We start from the raw sequence: 25,145 nt of genomic DNA, 5'->3' as shown, positions 1-25,145 counted from the left end.
GGGCTCCATGCAGACACAAGGCTTTAGCCACGTGCAACAATTTTCAGGATCAGGGCCTCAGATATAATGTGTGTGGAAATTAAAGGTAGGGCCAAATTTCATGTCAAAACATTTGTCATTTCAACTTGGGCCTAGTGGTGTTGTCTTTGTGTGAAATCTTCACATATCACTCCAGTGTGAACATTTCACAGTAAACGTTGAACTCAGTCTGAATGAAAGGACAGAATTCCAGGAAGGCGTGGCCCTATTACCCTCCACAAAATATAGTGATGTAGGTTCGAGCTGCTAATCCATGCAGCCTTAGTGATTGCATGTTAAACGTCTGTTACTCTGCTACAGGCACAATACCAGTAGAATCCACCTTAACAGGATTCAATAACAGGGTCCAACTGGGTGGATAAAAGAGGTGTCTCAGTGTAAATGGGCTACAATGCTTGATTAAGATCATTTGGGTTCACACTGAAAAGCTGATTGGCCAGACCTGAGGTCAGGAAAAAATGTTCCCTCTGAGTTTATTGGTAAGGACCTTCCTGGGGTTTGCCTTCCTGGACATCATCTGCTAAAATTTGGTGGGTGGGTTCCAAATGCTTAGTCCTCTGCAATAGGGGAGCAATTATCTTCCTCAGATTATCTTCTAAACCTACCCGGGAAGAGGGTAGGTTTAGAAGATAAAATAAAAAAAGAGCAAGTAAAAAATCACTTAGAAAAGTTAGATGCCTGCAAGTCACCAGGGCCTGATGAAATGCATCCTAGAATACTCAAGGAGTTAATAGAGGAGGTATCTGAGCCTCTAGCTATTATCTTTGGGAAATCATGGGAGACGGGGGAGATTCCAGAAGACTGGAAGGGGGCAAATATAGTGCCCATCTATAAAAAGGGAAATAAAAACAACCCAGGAAACTACAGACCAGTTAGTTTAACTTCTGTGCCAGGGAAGATAATGGAGCAGGTTATTAAAGAAATCATCTGCAAACACTTGGAAGGTGGTAAGGTGATAGGGAATAGCCAGCATGGATTTGTAAAGAACAAATCGTGTCAAACTAATCTGATAGCGTTCTTTGATAGGATAACGAGCCTGGTGGATAAGGGAGAAGCGGTGGATGTGATATACCTAGACTTTAGTAAGGCAATTGATACGGTCTCGCATGATATTCTTATAGATAAACTAGGAAAGTACAATTTAGATGGGGCTACTATAAGGTGGGTGCATAACTGGCTGGATAACCGTACTCAGAGAGTAGTTGTTAATGGCTCCCAATCTTGCTGGAAAGGTATAACAAGTGGGGTTTTGCAGGGGTCTGTTTTGGGACCGGTTCTGTTCAATATCTTCATCAACGATTTAGATGTTGGCATAGAAAGTATGCTTATTAAGTTTGCGGACGATACCAAACTGGGAGGGATTGCAACTGCTTTGGAGGACAGGGTCAAAATTCAAAATGATCTGGACAAATTGGAGAAATGGTCTGAGGTAAACAGGATGAAGTTCAATAAAGATTAATGCAAAGTGCTCCACTTAGGAAGGAACAATCAGTTTCACACATACAGAATGGGAAGAGACTGTCGAGGAAGGAGTATGGCAGAAAGAGATCTAGGGGTCATAGTAGACCACAAGCTTAATATGAGTCAACAGTGTGATACTGTTGCAAAAAAAAGCAAACGTGATTCTGGATGCATTAACAGGTGTGTTGTAAACAAGACACGAGAAGTCATTCTTCCGCTTTACTCTGCGCTGGTCAGGCCTCAGCTGGAGTATTGTGTCCAGTTCTGGGCACCGCATTTCAAGAAAGATGTGGAGAAATTGGAGAGGGTCCAGAGAAGAGCAACAAGAATGATTAAAGGTCTTGAGAACATGACCTATGAAGGAAGGCTGAAGGAATTGGGTTTGTTTAGTTTGGAAAAGAGAAGACTGAGAGGGGACATGATAGCAGTTTCCAGGTATCTAAAAGGGTGTCATCAGGAGGAGGGAGAAAACTTGTTCACCTTAGCCTCCAATGATAGAACAAGAAGCAATGGGCTTAAACTGCAGCAAGGGAGATTTAGGTTGGACATTAGGAAAAAGTTCCTAACTGTCAGGGTAGTTAAACACTGGAATAGATTGCTTAGGGAAGTTGTGGAATCTCCATCTCTGGAGATATTTAAGAGTAGGTTAGATAAATGTCTATTAGGGATGGTCTAGACAATATTTGGTCCTGCCATGAGGGCAGGGGACTGGACTTGATGACCTCTCGAGGTCCCTTCCAGTCCTAGAGTCTATGAGTCTATGAGCTGATGTCAGATGTCCTCAGAGTTATCCAGTGGGAGGAATGATACATTTTGTCAACGAAGATCCTTCCTTTCACCAGACTTGAGGGGTGGAAGGGGGATGGGAAGCAGAATCTGGATGAGGGAGAACTTGGATCTCCTGCATAGCAATGGAACAATAATGCTGTTCAGGAGCTTTGCTCCAAACTATACTAGCTTGCCATTGCACACTGACAAATTGTATCCAGTGGCTTGGGGAATCTGACAGCAGGTCACATGGTGTCCTGTGACTGAAAAGACTGCCAGCAGAGGCACCAGTACAGATCAGGAGCTGAATAGGTCTCCCTGCGCTGCTGTTCAGGGCAGCTAAGGGGTTCTGGGAAGCGTAGGGAAGGCACGGAACTGTATCTCTGGGTTTTTAGAGCCTAAAGGGTGTAATGAGAATAAGGCCTGGTCTACACTACGCGTTTAAACCAATTTTAGCAGCGTTAAACTGATTTAATGCTGTACCCGTCCACACTACGAGGCCCTTTATATTGATATAAAGGGCTCTTTAAGTCGGTTTCTGTACTCCTCCCCGACGAGAGGAGTAGCACTAAAATGGTATTACCATATCAGATTAGGGTTAGTGTGGCCGCAAATCGATGGTATTGGCCTCCAGGTGGTATCCCACAGTGCACCACTGTGACCGCTCTGGACAGCAATCTGAACTCGGATGCAGTGGCCAGGTAAACAGGAAAAGCCCCGCGAACTTTTGAATTGCATTTCCTGTTTGCCCAGCGTAGAGCTCTGACCAGCACAGGTGGCAATGCAGTCCAAAAAGAGCTCCAGCATGGACCGTACGGGAGATACCGGATCTGATCGCTGTATGGGGAAACAAATCTGTTCTATCAGAGCTCCGTTACAGAAGACGAAATGCCAAAGCGTTTGAAAAAAAAATCTACAGGCTACACAGTGCTGCGTGACAAGCGTAACGGGAAGCCAGAGACTCAAATGGACGCTCATGGAGGGAGGGAGGGGGCACTGCAGACTCCAGCTATCCCACAGTCCCCAGCAGTCTCCAAAAAGTATTTGCATCCTTGGCTGAGCTCCCAATGCCTGTAGGTTCAAACACATTATCCGGCGTGATTCAGGGAATAGCTTGTCAATTTACTCCCCCCCCCCCACATGAACGAAAAGGGAAAAAAATCATTTCTTGACTTCTTTCAATGTCATCCTATGTCTACTGAATGCTGCTGGTAGACGCAATGCTGCAGCAGTGAAGAGCAATATCCGCTCCTCTCCCCTCCCTGGTGGCAGACGGTACGATATAACTGATATCTGTCATCACCATCAGCCTGTGAGTGCTCCTGGCTTGCCTCAGGTGAGGTCGGTCGGGGGCACCTGGGTAAAAATAGGAATGATTCCTGGTCATTCCCAGTAGATGGGACAGAACGGCTGGTAACCGTCCTCATCATAGCAACTGGGGGCTGAGCTCCATCAGCTCTCTCTTTTTCCTGTGTAAAGAAAAGATTCTTTACTGCCTGGACTATCATAGCAGTAGGATGCTGGGCTCCTCTCCTCCGTACCTCTTAATGTCCTGCCTGGACTGTCATAGCACCAGGAGGCTGCCTCCCTCTCATTTTATCTCACTAACAAGTCACTATTTCTTATTCCTGCATTCTTTATAACTTCATGACACAAATGGGGGGGACACTGCCACGGTAGCCCAGGAAGGTTCGGGGAGGAGGGAAGCAACGGGTGGGGTTGTTGCAGGGGCACCCCCCATGAATGGCATGTAGCTCATCATTTCTGCCGGATCTGACACGGAGCAGCTGTGCTCTCTGATACACTGCTTCTCTAGTACACTTGCCCCATATTCTAGGTAGGACTGACTCTATTTTTAGAAACCATAAAGGAGAGATTGACTTGAGGAGTCATTCCCAGTTTTGCCTTTGCGCCCCCGGTCGATCTCAGCCAGGGGCACCCATGATGGCAGCAGACAGTATAGAAGGACAGATAACCGTCATCTCATTGCCAATTTACACCAGCAGCAGATGGTACAGAACGACTGGTAACCGTCTCTGCTATCATGCAAAAGCAAATGAATAATACTGTGTAGCGCTGGAGTATCGCCTCTGTCCGCGGCATCCAGTACACATACGGTGACTGTAAAAAAAAAAAAAAAAAAAAAAAAAGCTGAACAGGCTCCATGGTTGCCGTGCTATGGCTTCTGCCAGGGCAATCCAGGGAAAAAGGGCACGAAATGATTGTCTGCCATTGCTTTCCCGGAGGAAGGAGTGACTGACGACATTTACCAAGAACCACCCGCGACAATGATTTTTGCCCCATCAGCCACTGGGCTCTCAACCCAGAATTCTAAGGGGCGGGGGAGACTGCGGGAACTATGGGATAGCTACGGAATAGCTACCCACAGTGCAACGCTCCAGAAATCGATGCTAGCCTCGGACCATGGATGCACACACTGCCGAATTAATGTGCTTAGTGTGGCCGCGTGCACTCGACTTTATACAATCTGTTGTATAAAACCGGTTTATGTAAAATCGGAATAATCCCGTAGTGTAGACATACCCTTAGTGATGCTTACATTGCATCCTGGTCAAGGAAATCTTCATGATGATGTAGCTCAGAGTGACTAGAAAAAAGCCTGCATCCAAAACCTTCAAACTTTAGATCTAAACTTTGAGGTTATCTCTGCTTGCAAGAAGTCAGAACTTGTCTGTCCCTAGGAAGAAGTAGGTAATTTACTTCATGTTGGCATTTAACAGAACTATTTTGAGATTATTAGACAGGAGTGACTCTTTTGCTTGTGAAAGGCAAGTCTCCTCTCTTGGCAACCCTCTCTAGGCTAGAGAAATGCCATCCCCTCCATACAGGTCTGACGTATTCTCTGCATTTCACTCCTGGTCATTCTCACTTCCAACTGACAGTGGGTTATAAATGGGGTTTCTTCTGCTCCTGCCTCAGTCTCAACTGGGTCAATACTGGGTTGGAATTGGCACTTCAGAGACAGCCTGTTTCTGCCAATGGCTGAAGAGAGCAGAAGGCAAATGCTGCCATATCCATTCCTGGGGTACTTCTGTTGATATCAATGGTTGTCACACCAGTTCAGAATTTGTCCCATGGAGTTCAGTGTCAGCCATTTTTATGTTTGATCTTTAGGGCTGACCATAACTGAACCCTCCTGGCTTTGCTTCTCTCCACCATTCCTGGCATACTCCTGAACGGGGGCCATAAGAACCAAGTCACTAGGAAAAGAAACGTATAATGCTACTGTGGGATTCGTTTGTGCCTTTAAGACACAGCCTCAGATTGGGGATTCCTCCTTGACGCTCGGAGGCAGTGCATCTGCTACAGCATACTCCCCCTGCGTGGCTAGCTAGCTCCACTGGCCTATGCATAGTGGGCACTGGCACAGGCCAGCTACGCCGCCACTCCTACCCACCCCATTCCTTTAAGAGTGTCTCAATCTCCAGAGGCCACAAAAGGAGCTGCTCTTGTGCCATGCTGCTGTGCTCCCTTCCCTTGCCTTTCAGAGCAGCAGGGCACAGTCTGACCTATTGTGCCTTTCACCTGAAGATCTTGTAGCACTTTGCAAATACGTTTAAACTGTGCCAGCCTGCCTGGCGGTAGTTACATATGTAAGAGTCCATTTTACAGACTAGGAAATTATGGCTCAACTTGGCCTGGGTTGTGCACTGACAGAGCTGGGACCAGAACCCAGGAGTCTTGACTCGCACCCACAGCCCCCGAGTGTAACCACTAGAATGGCTCTCATCTAATCATGTGATCTACAGTTCCCCCAGTCAGATTTTTTTATCCCACCTTAGAGCTGAAAGGCACATAGAATATTTGACTGAGTATCACATTCTGATTATTTGATTCCTACTCATTCCTAGCACGGATGATCATCTCTGTTGGACTGTGGAACTGTCTCCATACAGCACACAGTGGGTCCCCCACCACCCGGGACATTTACAACTAGACTGCATAAATCTCTGGAGAAAATACCAAAGGAACAATCTTGCCTTGACACCCAAATAGAATGAATTAGCCTTTTCTCCCTCTGATTTCTGAGAGTCACGTATTTGGCCCTCCCTACTGTCTCAAAAGTACTTGCATGTCCCTGTCACACATGCTTCTTTCTCCTTGAAGACTAACTGCTGGAGATTCAGGCTTCTGGCTTTGAGTCCAATGTACTTTTTTTTTTTTTTTGGCACAAATGCCTGGGCAGCTATGTGTTTCACCTGCATATATGCACCATCCCATGCCCCACACACTGAAAGTGCCCCTCCCACCACCTGTGTGGCATAGCTGCAAAGTAATAACCACAGGAGAAATCAGTGCTCCAACCCCGCTGAGAATGGCATAGCCACTGGCCTCTCCATCTGGGCTGTCAAGACACCCTGTCATTCCCAAATGAGCCTGATTCACCCCTGCATCTGCAGGAGCAGCTGCGCCTTGGAGGACTTTGGCAGTACCATTGCCACCATCACCAGGCAATTGTATTCAGAGAGGTCTACTTCAAAATCCAGCCAGGAAGCCATATGAGCTGTGTTAGCAGAGGGCACTTAGGGGAGGTGTTCAATTATTTTGGCTCCCCCCCCTTGCACTCTAGGGGTAGCATCAGCTGGTTCCAGATCTCTCGCTAGAGAAGGGGAGGATTTGGGCAGTGAATGCAATGTGCTTTCATTCCTGGTGGATGTTCTGTGCCAATATAGAACACCTTGCGCTGCTGGATCCTAAGGATTAAATCCCGTCCAGTGGCTTATTCATGGCAGCAGAGCCTTTGCAGGAGACAAAGTACAGGGCCAAATTCTCCTCTCAGTGAATGTAATGCAACTCCATCAATGTCAATAAAATTATCTCAGTGTCATGAAGAGGAGAATTTGGCATATATACAGCACTATCCACCCTAAGATCTCAAGCACTTTATACACACAAACAGTCATATTCTAGAGTCATTAATCAACAGTTTTGCTCCATTAAGATGACCTGAATTGTTTAATCCCCATAATTATAATGCAGAGGAAACTCTTGTTGCCCCTTGTCATGGAAAGTTGTGCCTATGCAGGGTAATTTGGGGGAGAAGCTATTTATTTCCTTAGATTGCATCCTGTCTCTCATGTCATTTTTTTTTCCTCTGGGGTGATTCTCCTCCTAGCAACACAGTTTACTGCAACCAGGGAGGGACAAACCTCAAACTGTTTGGAGCAAGCCTGGGTTCAGAACAGATGCTTCCCCAATTATCTGAGCCATTTAAGACTCTAAAACAGGGCAGAAGATCTCATGGATCCCTGCAAAATGTCCTTTCCTTAGACTTCTACTTCTTAGATCAGCTGGAACCTGATAGTGCTGAGGAGTACTGGGAGGGGGGAGAATGAACTGTTTCTTGGAACCCCCCAAAGGACAAGGCTTATATCTACTAAATATCTATAGCATGTCTTGCCCCTATTTCCTACTCCTGTCCTGCCACTTCCAAAATTCTGCTTGTGCATCTTTTCTTGCCTTCAGATATGTGCCTGTGACAAAACCCCATGTGCAATGAATGGACTCTACGGGAGGTTGTAACCAGACACAAGTGTTTGAAAAATGCAAGGTGGTTGGTTAAGGTGGTACTGGTACAAGGGGGAGGCTGAGCTAAGAGTAGTGGGTTGACAATTTGGCTGAATAGCATGGACAAAGTCCTAATGGTGAAAGCCATTAGGACATTAGAATTGTCGCCCAAGGACTCTAACATATGGAATTTAAAATTAAGCTTGAAAAGTTTGTTGATTCTGCCCCCTCTTCTTTCATAGAATCATAGAAGATTAGGGTTGGAAGAGACCTCAGGAGGTTATCTAGTCCAACCCCCTGCTCAAAGCAGGACCAACACCAACTAAATCATCCCAACCAGGGCTTTGTCAAGCCGGGCCTTAAAAACCTCTAAGGATGGAGATTCCACCACCAACCTAGGTAACCCATTCCAGTGCTTCACCACCCTTCTAGTGAAATAGTGTTTCCTAATATCTAAGCTAGACCTCCCCCACTGCAACCTGAGAACATCGCTCCTTGTTCTGTCATCTGCCACCACTGAGAACAGCTGAGCTCCATCCTCTTTGGAACCCCGCTTCAGGTAGTTGAAGGCTATCAAATTCCCACTCATTCTTCTCTTCTGCAGACTAAACAAGCCCAGTTCCCTCAGCCTTTCCTAGTCAGTCATGTGTCCTGGCCTCTTAATCATTTTTATTGCCCTCTGCCGGACTCTCTCCAATTTGTCCACATCCTTTCTGTAATGGGGGGGGGGCCCAAACTGGATGCAATACTCCAGATGTGGCCTCACCAGTGCCCAATAGAGGGGAATAATCACTTCCCTTGATCTGCTGGAAATGCTCCTACTAATGCAGCCGAATATGCCGTTAGCCTTCTTGGCAACAAGGGCACACTGTTAACTCATATCCAGCTTCTCATCCACTGTAATCCCCAGGTCCTTTTCTGCAGAACTGCTGCTTAGCCAGTTGGTCCTCAGCCTGTAGCGGTTCAGTTCAGCTTTCTCCTTTATTCTGCTATAGTCACTGATAAGCAAAGTTAGCAGTGAAGTAATGGGAGTCATTTGGCTAAAGAGCTGTGATTCTTAAACACATCATGCTGCACTGTACTTGGTCTTTGCAAAATGTGCTTCAAGAAACCCTTACATGTCACAGGCTTGCACAATCCTGAAAGTACAGGTTAGGGCAGCCCACAGTGTGACCAACAGAGTTCTACAATGTGCACACACACCCTGTGTTCAGCACAAGGGGTCATCCCAGTTCCCAAAATGCAGTGCTCCACCTTGACTTGAGTAGCCAGGCCACTTGGATCTCTGTATGCTGGGAACTATAGTCGCCTGGAGATGTCCTTCCCTACTGAAGATAGGACCAGCAAAATCTGCTTCATTCTATGCAGATCAGTCCTGGTCTTTGGGCTCATAGCACAATGCTGAGCCACGTTTGGTCATCTCTGGTATAGGACCCTGCTAGGGCAGCCCATATTAACCACTCCCATAGATGGGACTAGGGGGAGGAGGCTGGTATGCACCAGGTGGGCACTGCTCAGACACTAGTGCAACAGCACAACTGGTATGGCAGGGCGGAGTGAGCAAGTTGATAGCCACATACATACCCAGTCACCTGGAGTCCTGATAACTCTGAACCTATCTTAAATTGGGCTTAAAACCAAGTGGTTCCTAAGGGGAGCTGAGTTCTGCTCAAAGAGGTGACATGGCACCACAAATCAGCTGTGGTTAAATGAACCAATAAGACATGGCAAGGTGTAAATTAGTGTGTATGATTCACACCTAGTGTGTTGAGAGAGGGTCATCAGCACAGCCAGGCTGAATTTACATCCCACACTTCCTACCCTAGCAGTGGGGTCTGGTTGCTGTGGAATGAAATGTTAGGTTGGAGAAATATGTGTGTGTGTGTGTATAATGACTCTGTTGATGAGAGCAATAAGAGATTTATTATTATTCTTTCTCTTACATACATATAATTTATTATTTTACACAGCCCCTCAAGTGTGTCTGGCATGTTATGGTCAATTATAATATGAGAGATACCTGCCCTATATTGTACATGCTGTAGGGTGTTTAATTAATCACCTAGCAATTACATAGCACATCTTGTGTTCACAGTTCTTTACAACTGTTCACTGATTAATCCTCAAACATTTAAACAGATGTGTACTGTAGTGTTCCCATTTTACAGCTAGGCACTGTGAAGAGAGGTTAAATTAATTGTCCAAGGTTCCAGAGGCAGTTGCTAGCGGAACTGAGATTAGCAAGTGGGTCTTCCTAATTCCCATTATTTAACCATGGTGCCTTCCATCTCACAGGATCCCAAAGCCATTAACTGTATAAAGATCACTTCACCCACCACTGAAAGTCAGCCACCTCTCGTGTGGAACACGGTAGCTGTTTAACAGCTGACAGGGACATTACATGACAGTTGGGGAGAGAAAGTAAAGGAACAATTCATCTCCAGTGAAAAGATTGTCAATAAGAGCCTTCCTTTTATCTGCATTTAAAGAAATAAAACATAATTTTTATTTTCTGTACATAACTCGAGGTATGTTTTTAAAGAAGCCCCAAAGAGGTTCTAGCCTTCAGGATAGGGTTTGAGACAGAAATTTAACACACAGTGTCAATAAAATTATTACCCTTTCTTCACTCTACTATTTTGATATGTCACTTGGTTAATTATTAATTGCTGGGGACACTCTGATGGGAAGCAGCAATTGGATTCCCTTTGTTTCCCTGAGGCTGTAAACTGACTAGGTAATACTCGAATGGGGGGAGGTTCCCGTGGTTCCATTATCTTATCACTTTCTTCAGTGATTGCTATGTTTTGTTCTTCTGCCTCTCTTCCAAAATTTATTGAAGCCCTAACAAAACACAGTGGACCTGTTTCCCCTCTTATTTTCATTGGTGTAAATCAGAGTGGTTCTCCTGATGCCAATGAAGCTATATGGGTGTACATGACAGGGCAACAGGGCCTATTGAACATAATATGTAGCTACCATTTGCAGTTGTTTTTTCTAGCAACCTGTATTCACCAGGAAAAGAAACATAGTTCAGAAGTTAGGCTGCTGACGGGGATGTCCAGTTTCAGTCCCTTGCTCTGCTATTAACTTCCTACATAGGCTTGCTCAAATCTCTCTGCCTTGCTATGCTTCAGTTCTCCCTGTTTAGAATGGAACATGGGGTGCTGTGAGGGTGAATACACTGAAGATTGTGAGATGCTCAGATAACACGGTAATGGCCATACATGCATCATAGAGAGATTTAGTTCAGATGACCTATTCCCATAGAAGGGAGCAGATTGCACTCGTCTAAACTGGAAATGATAGCCATTCCATACGCTGTTACCCCTTTTGGTACACAGGAGTCTATGATGGACACACAGGTCTGTGGAGGGTGATATTACTTTGATCAGCCTTCACTGGCATAATAAACATCATCTGAACTTTAAAGAAAACACAATTAGAGTCAAGTCTGACCCCCACAAACCGGATACTGAGACCCGCCAAATCCTGGGGAAATTCCACCCCGAAGCTGAGGTCTAGTGACAGTCAGTCCTCTGGAAATCAGCAAAGGCAAGGAGACTTGGGTTGGTTTGGTGCTCAATATGTCTAAATCTCAACAGTTTCTCTTTGTAGACAGCTGCAGGAACCTGCCTCTGCTTCCACTCTGTGGAGGGTGCTCCTGCAGGCCTCACACATTTGGCTTTGAATTTCACATTGAAACAGGTTTCCAAAACTCCAACCAGAACTGGGTGGGAGAGGCCCAATTTGCTTCCATTCTTTCCAGGGACATTCTGAGAGGGTGGAATTCTTACCCCTCCTCCTCCTATGGACTCATGGGATGCCTCGGTCTGCTTCTGCCCCCTGGTGGCATCAGTCTCACTTTCTGCCATGGGTTACATCCAGGGCATTATTACCAGAGTTGCAAAATTCCAACTGAATATAAATTAGTGTTGTTAATCTTCCCTTATGCCAGAAAAAGAATCCCCCTCTCTCTGCCCCTCTTCCCATTCATCTCCCAGCCCTCTCACATTTTAGCTCTAATCCAACCCCCACAGCTCTATCTCTCTCCTCCTATCCCTCTCCTTTCTCAGGGCCCCATTCTCCCATTGGCCTCTGTTCCTTCCCTCACCCCATTTCTAATATTCCCTCCTACCTCATCACCCATCTGACCTTTGCTCTCTCTGTTGGAGTTTTTTCTTTTTCCTACTGGAGTGACTCCTGTTCAGACTGATTCATTAGTCCTGGGCTTTACATTCTTTTCTTTCTCTCTCTCCCTCCAACCCTGTTTCCCCCTCTCTCTCATGCAAACAGGGAAAGAGAGCTCCTTGGGAGAGGCTGAGTTACAGTCAAGCTCCGAACCTGCGGGAATGGATGGCAGCTACCTCAGTGTGAAGGAGGCTGGGGTGAAGGTGCCCCAGGACAGGGCCAGCACTGACCTCCCCAGCCCCATGGACAAGACCGACTCGGAGAGCAACAAGGGCAAGAAGCGGCGGAACCGCACCACCTTCACCAGCTACCAGCTGGAGGAGCTGGAGAAAGTCTTCCAGAAGACCCACTACCCAGATGTCTATGCCAGGGAGCAGCTAGCCATGAGGACTGATCTCACTGAGGCCCGAGTACAGGTAACGGGAGAAGCTTTGGGGTGGATGGGGGCAGTGGGGTCTTCAGTGTGTGAACCAAGAACCTTCCAGGCAGCAAGATAATGAGTCTTAAAATTCACTGAGGCTTGTTAGGTCTGGAATATGGCTTTGTATTGCAATGTTACATCTTAGCTGAGGTTGCCTAGAACCTCACCCCTAATTCCACTTAAACTTACAGCCTACAGGACTGCACCTAAAGTCCATGCCACAGACTCATGCTCTTCTCTTAGGCAATGGGCAGCAATAGACCAAGATGCAGGGGGACCTTATTCCTGCCTGACGTTAGTGCAGACTTCTTTGCTTTGGATTAGTATCCTCTGAGGTTCACAGAGGCTCCTTGAGCTAATGGAGCAGTTTGGCAATCAACAAGGCAGCAGGTAGTCTTCAGTGATAGTTACTCCAGCAAAGCTCTCATGTCAATTATTTTGCTCCAAAAGAATCAGATGGGGACATCGGCTCACTAGCCACCGTGGCACCAACCTTTCTCATGCTACATCCCATTGCCGGCAAGGTGCGGGAGGCAGAGGTCATCATGATCTGCCATGCCAGGGAGTCTAAACAGAGAATGCAGAGACATAATTGAAATGGGTTTTGCTGCCTGGTTGGCTGAGCAGGCTCAGAGACAATGCAGGAAGCCTATTGTTTTGGGGCAATAAGTCATGGCTGCCACCTCCAAAAGAACAGGAGAGTCCAACAACAACCCCAGGCTGCAAAGCTGCCAGGTCTCATACAATTGTAAGCTGAGGCTTCATCGGTGCTTGCATAGAAGAGATCCCAGGAAGTGGCTATTTCTTGGGGACACATCGCAAATGCTGATGGTTTCTTCTGAAAGTCAGAGTACAGTCTCAGGTTTACTGATCACACATGGCACAGACTGACTTCTTTTGCTTAGGAATGGCAATGCTATGTCAGTGGTAGTGGGATGGGGGAGTCTCCTCCTCATGCTCATCCCAGAGAGTCTGGTTCATGCATTTTAGCTTCTCCAGGGGTGCTCAAGGGGGTGTAGAAGAGAGGATTTGGTACCTGATCTTCCATGGCCTTGCATGTTTCATTATTATTCACACTTGTGAAAAGTGAGTGACAGTATTGTACACTTTGCCCTAGTGGTGGCAATGACAACACAGAGTACAAGGTTGCAGTGAGTCTGGCGCTGTGCATGTTTGAGTGAATGAATATTCCCCTCTAGAGTCTGGCCCATAGACAAGTTAGGGGGCCTGCCACTGCTGGTAACTAATTGAGCACTACCTCACCTCTACAGTGACAGAAGCTTGTATTTTGGAGCCAAAGGACCGGAGTGCTAGGCCTGGCTCATGTGTGAGAGACTTAGCTAATATTTGTGTCTGTTGTCTGCAGACCTGGGTTTTGATACAACGGAGTGACCAGATTGTTAATCATATGCGCCAAAACTGTCCAGCTTTGCCCTGCTGCTGCCCCTTCACTTAAGACCTGTGCCAGAAAAAGGTGGCCTACAGAACTGAAGGTGACAGAAAACGTCCTGAGAATGGGCAGTGATCTGTGGAGATGGAGCAAGTGGCCAAGGCCACTAGAGTCCTTTACCTAAGGAAGCTCAAGCTACAAGAAGCAAGAGAAAACCTAGTGTTAGAACACACAGCAAGTTACCTGAGTCAGCACCACAGTATTTTTTTCACCTGCCAAATGGTTGCAACATACCTGAATGGATTTCACCTGCCAGATGAGCCCCCTTTCCTGGTGGCTTCCAGTCACCATAGCTCCATTGACTTTGTTGAAAGTTTGTTTCCTGAGGCTCTAACCTGTAGTGTGTGAATGCGTGGCTGGCCCATAACTGAACCTGAGACTCCAACAGGGAGCTTTATGGTCCCTAAGGAGCAGATATTGTAATAGGTGAACCAAAAGCCAGACCTTTCTCCTCCCTAGCCTGGTGGGGAGGAGGTGAGGTGGTCTGTGCTGTGAATTGCCTCAGTAAAAGCCTGGCCTGGTCCTGGAACTGCCTTCCCTCTGGCCAAGCTGGTCTCCCTCCAGAACTAAGCAGTCCCCAAAGCACTAGGTTGTAGCAGAGACAGAGCCCAGATGGACAAGCGATTGCTCTGGTTCTTTCCAAACCTCTCCCCAGCTCAAACTTTGCTAGTGAAATACCCGATTGGGAGCCAGGCACCTGGAGAAGAACTCACCCCAGCAGCAGACCCGGCACAGTGGGCTCTGTCTGCAGAGCTCTGGAATGGAGTGTCTTTGGAAATCATTCCACAACTTGGCCTCTTTCCAGATGCTGAAGAGGCCACTTTTCTGCCTGCTTCGGATTCTAATCTCCACAGCTGGTGTCTACAGGCAATAAAGCTGAGTTTCCCCTGAGGTGCAGCATGCTGTTCCTTTTCTCACTCCCTGTTTAAAGGAGCCAGCTAGCTGAGATATGGCATGGCCCAAATTGCAGTGACCTTAGCAGTTGACAATACCAATGTACGCCAAGGTTGCTGCAGTTACAGGGGCACTTTTATAGAAGTGAGTGCTCAACAAACTAGTCCTTCCCTTACATGCTACATGTAAACAAAGGCAGGAAGGCATGCAACCTCTAGCACAGCTTTGTTTATGTACAGCCTAGCCTTTTCTTTTCTCCTTTCAATTATCCTGGGCCATGGAGGTCCTCAATGGAGTCAGAAGGAAGTTACAGAACTATAGAACCATGGAAGCTGAAGTCTCTGGGCCCTCTTGGAAATACCCATCGGGAGTAAATGCTTGGTAACAAACTTTTAAACAGGGGAATCAGGAGAAGGAAAGATCAGGGCTAGGATGGGGATAATGGGTCAGGCACAAAAGGTTGCTCCCCCTAAGTGGGTCGCTGGCCATGTCTATGCATTCCTTCCTGCCCCCTCCCCCCATAAGTGGGTGGTGAGCCCCCCTGAGCAGCACTGCAGCTTGGCATGTATCCATCACAAATAACTACCACTGAAACCAGTACAGTGTGAGAGGCTGAAACAAATCTGTAGGACTTAGTGGATCAATGCACCTAGGTTACCAACTCTCCCTCCAAGCCCACGACCCCTGCCTTGCTTCCTCCTGGAGTGCCACCTAATTTTGTTTATATGGATCTGGTCTGGTTCTTTGGTGTGAGAGCTGCAGAAGGCTATGTGACCAGGGCAGGATCCTGAGGGGGCCCTTTGAGGTTCGACTGATCCCACGGCATGACCTTCCACCGCACCCCATAAAATACACATACAGAGCTCCCACCTTGTGCACATGTGCTCACATCTTCTGTCGAATGCCCGTCCTCATGCATAAATGCACACACAGACATCATTGCACCCCACCACCCATCTGATTCATGCACACACACACACCATTGCGAAGTCTCCATTCCATGCATATATGCACATGCGCACACACAGTGGTACATACCTGTGTATACACATGTACCACTGCGCCTCCCCCTCCCAGGCATACCCACATAATTGCTTATACGCAGCCCCTCCCAACCCCCATGCTGTGCACCCCAGCTCGATACCAACACATGAGCATATTTCTCACTGGCAGACAGTAGCTGTGATTCTGGTTTGCCATCTCCCCATGGGGTCAGCGCCAGGGAATGTCACCCCACTGCCCCTCCCCAGGGCAGGCCTCCTGATTGCAGGGCTGTTAATGAAAATCTTTTCAGTGTTGACCCTGTGATGCAGCAGAGGCTTGAAAGCAAGGGGGACATGTCAAACTCTGCTGTAGCAAAATCACTGCCTTGGTAAAAAAAGAAAAGCAAAGCAAGAAGTAATATATCTTGATCCCTTTTCCCCCATAAAACCCTGGGAGGCTGGTGGAAGGAGCGGAAAGACTGAGCTAAGCCTGCAGGAAATTAAACATGAAATGAAAACAAGCTCAAGTTATTCAATTCTCTCATCCCAGGCTCCAATTTCCCATTCCAGGCCACTGATAAAATGGTGTCCAGTTTCAGCGCTTAAAGATGAATTCTGGCTCTGTTCTTGCAGGCTGGAAAGTGAAGGGCTTGTGGCCCTCAGCAAGGGAAGGGGAGACAGCCTGGCCTTGAAAAGGGAGGAGCTGAGACAGACAGACACTGACAGACTGTGAGCCTGAGCGTGAGAGACAAAAGGGCAGCAAGAGAGGAAGAGAAAGAGACAGAGACCGTGAGAAAGAGAAAGATAGACAAGAGGCAGAGACCATGAGAGAGAGAGAGCTTGAGGGATTGCAACACAGACACAGCTGGAGCTGGACAGTGACAGAGGCAGAGAAATGCAGCCACAGACAAGGAGACAGAAACCCAAAGAGCTTCCCCTAGAGCTGGGCCCAGCCCCAGCCTCAGCCCCAAGCCCTACTCCTGAACTTTGAAGCGTGTGGGGGTTGGCTCTGAAACCCAGATCTCATTTCTGCAGAACGAGCCCCTCTTTCCTTTAACTATACTGAGCCCCCCCGACCGCCCATCACTTCTGTTTGCATCAGAAGCATAGGGGGATGTAAGCATGGGAGTGGGGCGTTCAGACTACCCAGCTGAGCTCTGTGAGGAGGGAGGGCATTTGTGCACTGTGTGAGACCAGGCAACGCCAGCTGAAATGGGGGACAGCAGAGGGGAGGAAAGGAGGAAGTTACTGACCTCTTTGTTACAAACTAGTCCCTGCCTCTCCTACCCCCAAACATGTATCCATGTATATGGATTGATGTACCACTATAAGGCTAGAGGTATATGGAGCTGTCATAGTATAATTCCCAAATCTGGACCTTAGCATCCAAAAAATGGGTAGTAGCAAGAATTCCCCTAAGCTTAATTACCAGCTTTGATCCTGAACTGCTGCCGCCAATCAGGACTTAGAGTAGAGCACCTGATAGACTCTGGTCTCCCCCAAAACCTTCCCTGGGGGCCCCAAGACCCAAATTCCTTGAGTCTCACAACAAAGGGGAATAAACCATTTCCCTTTCCCCCTCCTTTCTTCCTCCCAGCTCTTTAATAAAAAGAAAGAAAAAATAAAAGGTCTATCTCTGCAATTTAGATGGTAAAAAGTTACAGGGTCTGTCAGCTTATAGAAACTAAAAAGAAGCCTCCCCCAGCAAATACAATTTAAAATACTTCCAGCAAACTACACAATTGCAAATAAAGGAAAACAAATAAAAAGACTATACCGCCTTTCTACATTTGTACTCACAAAATTGGAATAGAAGATTAGAGAGCCTGCAGGTACGTGTGGTCACTCTCAGAGCCCAGAGAGAACAAAGCCAAACCCAAAAAACACACACAGAGGCTTCCCTCTACCGAGATTTGAAAGTATCTTGTCTCCTGATTGGTCCTCTGGTCAGGTGTTGCAGGTCACTGCCTGTTAACCCTTTACAAGTGAAAGAGACATTAACCCTTAGCTATCTGTTTATGACAGGAGCCATAGAACATTTTCTAGTCTATAGATTTTAAAGGGCTGATTTGTTCCTGTGCTATATCAGGACTTGTGAATACGCAGCCTGCAGGTGAAGAACACACTACACTACACTGCTGCCCACCCTGACCATTAGCATGGAGTTGCAGACCTCAGTGCGCAGTTCTGCCTCCTGACCCTAGTGGATAGGCCACATTGCATGCTGCGACCTGTAGTCTCCTCTCTATTAAAGGAACTCTGCTAAGAAAAGAAAATTGGGTTTGTACCATTTTCTGTTTCTCTAGAATTCAGTGAGAAGGCCTGGAAAGATTTGTTTTCTTGCTTTGCTTGAGCATTATATTATATGTTTTATCTGCCCTGTTTTTCCTGGAAGACTCTGTGGAAGACTGGAGGCCTAACAGTTTTATGAGAGCAAAGATGCAACTTTGGGGATGGATAGCTCAGGGGTTTGAGCATTGGCCTACTAAACCCAGGGTTGTGAGTTCAATCCCTGAGGGGGCCATTAAGGGAACTGGGGTAAAAATCTGGGGATTGGTCCTGCTTGGAGCAGGGGGTTGGACTAGATGACCTCCTGAGGTCCCTTCCAACCCTAATAGTCTATGATTCTATGAAAACATGACAGAGCAAAGGGACCGGGATTGTTTAAAGCATTTGGGTTTTGTTAACACTAGTTGAAGCTGAATGCCTGAATAAAAAGCCGGGAGGAAAGCTCGGTGTTAAAAATAAAACACTTCCTCCCACCCACAAAGGGCTCAGAAAACTCCCACTCCATAGGTGAGACCTTCGTCCAGAGTTTTGCTGGAGGTTTCCCTGAAAAGACGTAATGTCTCTGGTATTTCAAGAACCAAAACAAAAACAACAAAAGAGAGCCCTATGCACTATTTTTATCCCTTTGAAGTTTTCCTGTAAAGCTGAAGGTTGCTGCAGGATGCTCAGTTTTATACACATTAGCAGCCAGATGCTGTCCTAGGCTCTGGCCATGTAAAGGAGACCTAAAGTCAGAATATCAGGACATTTAAGGCTTTCCCTTGCCTGGGGAAGTCCCGGGTAGCATAGCATTGCCAGAATATGATGCACTCTGTTGTCTCAGTGGGGATCTCAGGTGTGTGGGATGGGGGATGTGCACATTGCATGAGACAGCTATATGTGTTTGTCATGCTCTGAGATGGGCACATGTGTGTGGCACATGTTCTCACCAGCCTTGTGTGCAGTGCACAGCACATTCCCTAGCTGCTACCCGTCTTCTATGCACAGCATGGTCTCCCCAGCATAGGGAGTAGCAGGGTCACCACCACTGACTGCATCTGCAGATCAAAGCTCTGTGGAGCTGGCCAGCACTGGGACTGGCCTCCAGCTGGGCTGCTCAGAGGTGGGGCCAGTGCTAGCACAAAGCAGACAGATGCCTGGGGCACCAAACCTGCTCCATTGGGATATTTTTTATATGCAGCATTACCTCTGTGTATTTTGGAGCCCCCTTTGGTTTCATTACTTCCCATAAAAATCCTACTCGTGGGGAGGGTTGCTAATTGCTGCAGAGCATGCAGGCTGTCCCTAAATGGGAAGATGTCAGTTGCAATGGAGCCTGCTAGCTGCAGCCCTCTCATGTGTGTGAGTGAGCTCCTTGCTGTCACACTGCTGGGTTCTAACCCATCCCCAGCCCACATGGCGAGGAAATCTGCTCATAAGCAATGGAGCTGTTTCTCACCCCCAAGCCCGTCTGTGACTTGACTGAAGGGTCAGGGTGAAATGCTCCCTGAGCTGCCATGTAGCTCCTGGCAGCTCCTTTCATGCACCAGCCTGAGCTGGACATTCCAGCCCCTTGTGACGGCATGCATCTGTCAGAACCCTTCAAAGCAGCTCTTGATGGATACATTTCACTGACCCACAGCTTCAGGAGGCTTTGAACGCACAGGAACTGGCTTTACAGGTGTAAATCATGAGTGACTCCATTTAAGTTGTGGCGGATAATCAGCTGAACGTGAGCTCCCAGTGCAATGCTGTGGCCAAATGGGTTAATGCGAGCCTTGGGTGCATAAACGGAGGAATCTCAAATAGGAGTAGAGAAGTTATTTTACCTCTGTGACCACTGCTGGAATACTGTGTCCCATTTTGGTGTCCACAATTCAAGAAGAATATTGATATATTGAAGAGGATTCAGAGGAGAGCCATGAGAATGATTAAGGGATTAGAAAACCTGCCTAATGCTGAAAGACTTAAGGAACTCAACCTGTTTTGCTTAACAAAGAGAGGGTTAAGGGGTGACATGATTACATATCTACACGGGCAACTAATATTTGATAATCGGCTGTTCAATCTTCAATCAAGCGGAGAAAGGTGTAACATGATCCAATGGCTGGAAGTTAAAGCAAGACAAATTCAGATGAGATATAAGGCGTTAATTTTTAAATTTTTAACAGTGGGAGTAATGAGCCATTGGAACAATTTATCAAGGGTTGTGTTGGATTCTTCATCACTGACACTTTCTTTATCAAGAGTGACTGTTTTTCTAAAATCTATAGGAATTATTGTGAGGAAGTTAAATGGTCTCTGTCATACAGGAGGTCAGAGCAGATGATCAAAATGGTCCCTTCTGGCCTTGGGATATATGAAGTCAGTGCAGTTACACTGATGTGCAGCCAGCAAAAGTCAGAACAGAATGGGGGTCTGAGACTTTCCACTGCCTAGACAAGACCCAAACAACTACATTTCAGCTAAGTACTTATTAAACCTCCATAGATATACAGCTGTAAAATAAGGGATGTGTGATAATAATAATAACTTAGCACTTTTAAGCATGAAGCAAGTGCCCACTACATTTCATGGAGCTTAGAAAGGAAGTGTTGTTTTACAAATGAGAAAACTAAGGAAGAGAAATTAGTGAGTTACCCAAGACCCTAGAGTTACCCATTGTCAGAGCCAGGATTAAAACTCTCAAGATCTCCTGGGTCCCAGATCTATGCTCTGAACTTGGCACCAACATATAGTCTATTTATTGAAGATCTTCATTTGATCCACATTGCTGATCAGAGGATGATAATTCAGTTCAGCTGAAGGAGCTAGTAGAGCAGGAATAGGGAAGCAGACACAGCCCAGTAATGTTCATGTCCCAGTAATGTCCCAGGCTCTCTAAATCAGGGAGGGTTTGGTTAGGGCTAGGCTGAGGTCATGGGTAAAAACATCAATTGGTCCAAACGAGGCTTGTTAGAGGTTGCCCAGCACAGCCCCAGCACAGTGAGTGTAGTAAGGAAAAAGCTGGCACTACTGCTACCTGCTCAGTAGATAAGTACATGAATTGACTGAGCCTGCACTAGCTATAGGCAAACAAGGAAGCTGCTAGGTTGGCAGATTTGGCCTAACCACCCCCCGATGGAGGAGCAGCTGAGCCAAACTTGAGTGGCACTGTGACCCTCATACACCAGGTTGCTACACCATTCCCTTAAATTTGGTCCAGCTGCCCTTCCATCATGACAGAGGGGGCAGCTGGGCCAAACTGGAGTGGCACGGTGGGACGGGGCTCCCTGAACTGTTGTATTGGGTGCAGATTGCCATGAGTGGCCTCTGCGAATTGAGACTCCAGGGCTGTTGATCTCATATGAACTTTTATACAGCACCTCTCATCTAATAGGAATGAACCCACACAGCAAACAGGGGAGGTTTGTCAGGATTATCATCTTTATAGAGAGGTGATAGGACATGACCAAGGTCACACAGAGTCAGTAGCAGAGCTAGAACTGGAATCCAAGTTTCTTCACTCCGGGGTCAGCATCATTTCCATTGGATCTCTCTGCCCTACTGTAAAAATGATGCCAGGTTGACACATGAAACAGCTATGTTTTTTCTTTCATTCAAGGAATTTTTCCAGTGGGTTTCTACAGCTCCCACAGGAATCCCTTGCACCAGAAAGATCCAACAATGGAAGAACCCAGATCTCAGCTCTGTAAATGCAGAAGCGATTCTCTTCCCTCTTGAACTAGGAAGTGTTTCCCACTTTCCTTCATCTTGAGAGGAACCTCAGTTCTCAGGGACTGGGATCCTCAGAGGAAGAGGAAAGTTTCCATTTATTTTTTGTGAAAACAATTTGTTGGGGAATTTACAATTTCCCCAGAGTGTCAGAAAGTGGGATCAGCAGCCATGGGATCCCTGGAGTGAAACTGAACAGAAAGTGAAAATGGCAGGGCTAGTATCCTTCTCTAAGCTGATGAAAGTGCTGAAAGAAACCACACAGGAGTATTGACACAAATTAAAAAACAGATTTTAAATTCTTACCAGCTGACTAATGTCGGGGGGGGGGAGGGGGCTTATCAGTGATGCAGGGACATTCGTCTCAACAGCATCCTTTTTACTTTAGCAGGTACAGGGCCGGCTCCAGGCACCAGCTCAGCAAGGGGCCAAGGGGAAGGGGTGGCACGTCGAGCTCTTTGGCGGCAATTTGGCGGCGGGTCCTTCGGTCCCTCTTGGAGGGAAGGACCTGCCGCCGAATTGCCGCCGAAGAATGAAGCAGCGATGGTAGAGCTGCTGCCGATCATGGTCGCTTTTTTTTTTCTCCCCCCTTTCCTCCACCGCTTGGGGCAGCAAAAACCCTGGAGCTGGCCCTGAGCAGGTAAGAAATTGCATCTAGTCAAAAATAAACAAGAAACTCTGATTCACTGAATTCTAGGGCAAGCAGTAAGTGGGGTACCCAGTTGCCTTATGTGGGAGCTCAAGTGCATGCCTAGATAGCTAGAACTGGGACCTGGGGTCCACTTCCATTGTATTGAAATCAATGGAAGTTAGGAGCCTAAATACCTTTGAGGATTTGGGCCTTTGTGCACCTGCATGTGGGCACTTGGCATCATATTTAAGATGCCTACAATCGAAAATTGTCCCTTGCCCCCAGTTAGGTTTGGGACTTCTACTGCAAAGCACTCTGGGTACAGCACAAGAGGTGTTATCTGGCAAAAGTCTCCCCCAGGTTGGTGTTCTGGGAGCTCCTACCTTCCGCTCTCTCCGGAGGCACTTTGAACTCACTCCATGCTCCCATCCTCTCTGATCTCTGCCATCTGTGCTTGTCTCCTCAGGTTTGGTTTCAGAACCGACGGGCAAAATGGAGGAAGCGAGAGCGGTTTGGTCAGATGCAGCAGGTTCGCACCCACTTCTCAACAGCCTATGAGCTGCCCCTCCTAACCCGAGCAGAGAACTACGCACAGGTGAGTGTCCCCTGCCCCATTCCGGCCTCTCGACTGCCCTGTTCAGCCTCTTTCAATCGCTCCCTCCCAAAGCCTGAGGCTAGCCATGGTTGTGATGCACTGGGGCAATGCTGGTCTATCTGGGAAGTGGTGGGCCAAGACTAGAGTCACTTCTAGTATCTGGGCAACAGATGCCTGACACAACACTGACTTATAGTCCCTTGTGCTTCCCACAGTAAGTCGGTCCTTCTGCGGAGACACACACTGTACTGACCTGTGAGCATCTCAGGCACAGTCTGGGATAGCACAGTCTGGAGCTATACGCTCTCCTCTTTCAGACTTACCTCTGTGGTGCTGCCTACAAAACACTGGCAGCTGATGACTGCTATGCAAGTGGTGCAATGAAGGCACTGTCTACTGGGCTAATTCTGCTCCTCTTGCTGTTACCTTGTTCTTCCCGCTCCCCCCTTTATTTATCTTTCCCATCAGCTTGTCACGTCCTGTCATAAACCTAGATTGCAAGCTCTGTGGGGCAGGGACCATCTTGGTGTTTGTACAACACGGAGCACAGTCAGTTCCTGATCTTGGACTCTCCCCCAAAATGCTGCCGTAATGCAAATCAATACATAAATGATAATTATCATTACGCAGCTTTCCCCAGCTCTTAAGAGTTGGCAGGTTGATCTTGATCTCCCATGCCCTAATATAGGGCTGTCCTTTGCAGCCTCCCCTAGGGTCGACACTAAGACCAACTCTAGACCAAGCAGCATGGACAATGATTCATTGGCCACACTCCATTCATTTCAATTCTGTTCTATTCATTTCTTAAATTATATTCTGTTCTGATCCCTGGATATTTTAGCTTCTGAAAACATTTAATTGGTTTAGAAAAGGTGAGAAAGGACCTTTAAAGTCATCCTTAAACAAATCCCCAGATGTCCCTTCCCTTTTAACACTAGTCCCTGCCTGAATCAAGTAGGAGTCATCAGGCGCAGGCTTCTCATCTGTTTAAATCTTCCAGGACAAGCTTGTCCCTCTGTGATATCACCAGACATAGCCTTCTTATACATTCATGCAGGAGGAGACACCAAACACCCTGCTCAAGGGTTCTGCATTTAGCTAGATACTTGTATGTCCCCCTTCAGCACAGCTGACCACCTCGTAATTGGTAATGTATTTATCCTCAGAAAACTCTGTGAGATAGGAAAATGCTATTACCCCCTTTTTACCGATAAGGAACAAAGGCACCAAGAGGCTAAGAGTAGGCCTGTTTTAGTCACTTAAGCCCCCATTTTGGCTCCACTGTGATCCACAAAATTCCCATCAAGCCCAGTAGATGGCTAAACTCACTCACTGACTAAGTTTTCAGGGTAAAATTTCCTATGGGGCTTGTGTTTCTGCCTCTGAGCATGTGCACTGCTGCTTGCCTCTAGGTGCCTGTATGCCTATTTCCCACCTAAGCTGTGGAGCAACTCATGAGCTGGGGGAAAACATATGTTTGGCCACCTAGGGCACATGCCGGGCCCAATCCAGTAGGTGTGCTCAGATGCTGCCTGCCAGATCAGGTCCCATTCAAAACCCAGAGTTATTCTCACACTCTGTTTCCCTCTGGCCCACTGATTGTTCCACTATGGATAAATACATAAATAGTCATTGAGCCAGACAGAGAGAGAAAAGACAACTCCCTAGTCCAGTGTTGGGACACCCATCTGGGAGGTGGAAGGAGATCCAGGGTCCAGTCCCCTTGCTCCAACCACTCTTTCATTATCTATCACCAGACTGGATTGAGGGATCCCCCATAGCTCAATAGTTAGACCACTTTCCTGAGAGGTGGGAGACCCCTGTTAAAATCCTTTCTCCCCCCGTGTCTGCAAGGGGGAACCGAACCTGGGTCTCCCATATACCAGGGAGTGCTCTAACCACTGGACTTGAAGGTGGGCCCCTCTGTGAGCCATTTTGTGTGGAGCACACCTAGCTTGTTCCCACAAGAAATGTTTTAGGTGCCTAAGCCATCTGACTCCAGGCAGCAGAGATAGGCATCTCCCTGCAGTTTGCCTTCCATGGGAGGGGGAGGCAGAATTAGCATCTCCCCTTGGCTAGCTTAGACAGCTCCTCACCTAGTGCTGAGATTTGTGGATTGCATTCTTAGGCGCCTGTCTTTCCCCATTCATCGTATGGGGGCTGAGGCACTTACACCTGGCTTTGTGGATCACAGTGTTGTT

General features: G+C 47.1%; 1 protein-coding gene across 1 annotated transcript in view; it reads left to right on the top strand.

Moving 5' to 3' along the window:
- Nucleotides 1-25,145, top strand: part of ALX4 (ALX homeobox 4) — a 67,122-nt gene that overhangs the window by 33,517 nt on the left and 8,460 nt on the right. Inside the window, exons 2-3 of the mRNA XM_050955428.1 lie at nt 12,094-12,404; nt 22,816-22,944. Coding sequence (XP_050811385.1) covers nt 12,094-12,404; nt 22,816-22,944 — 440 coding nt within the window. The remainder of the gene's footprint in view (nt 1-12,093; nt 12,405-22,815; nt 22,945-25,145) is intronic.

Source organism: Gopherus flavomarginatus, chromosome 5, assembly GCF_025201925.1.
Source record: "Gopherus flavomarginatus isolate rGopFla2 chromosome 5, rGopFla2.mat.asm, whole genome shotgun sequence".
Lineage (NCBI taxonomy): Eukaryota > Metazoa > Chordata > Testudines > Testudinidae > Gopherus > Gopherus flavomarginatus.
This window is presented reverse-complemented; position numbering and strand designations above follow the sequence as displayed.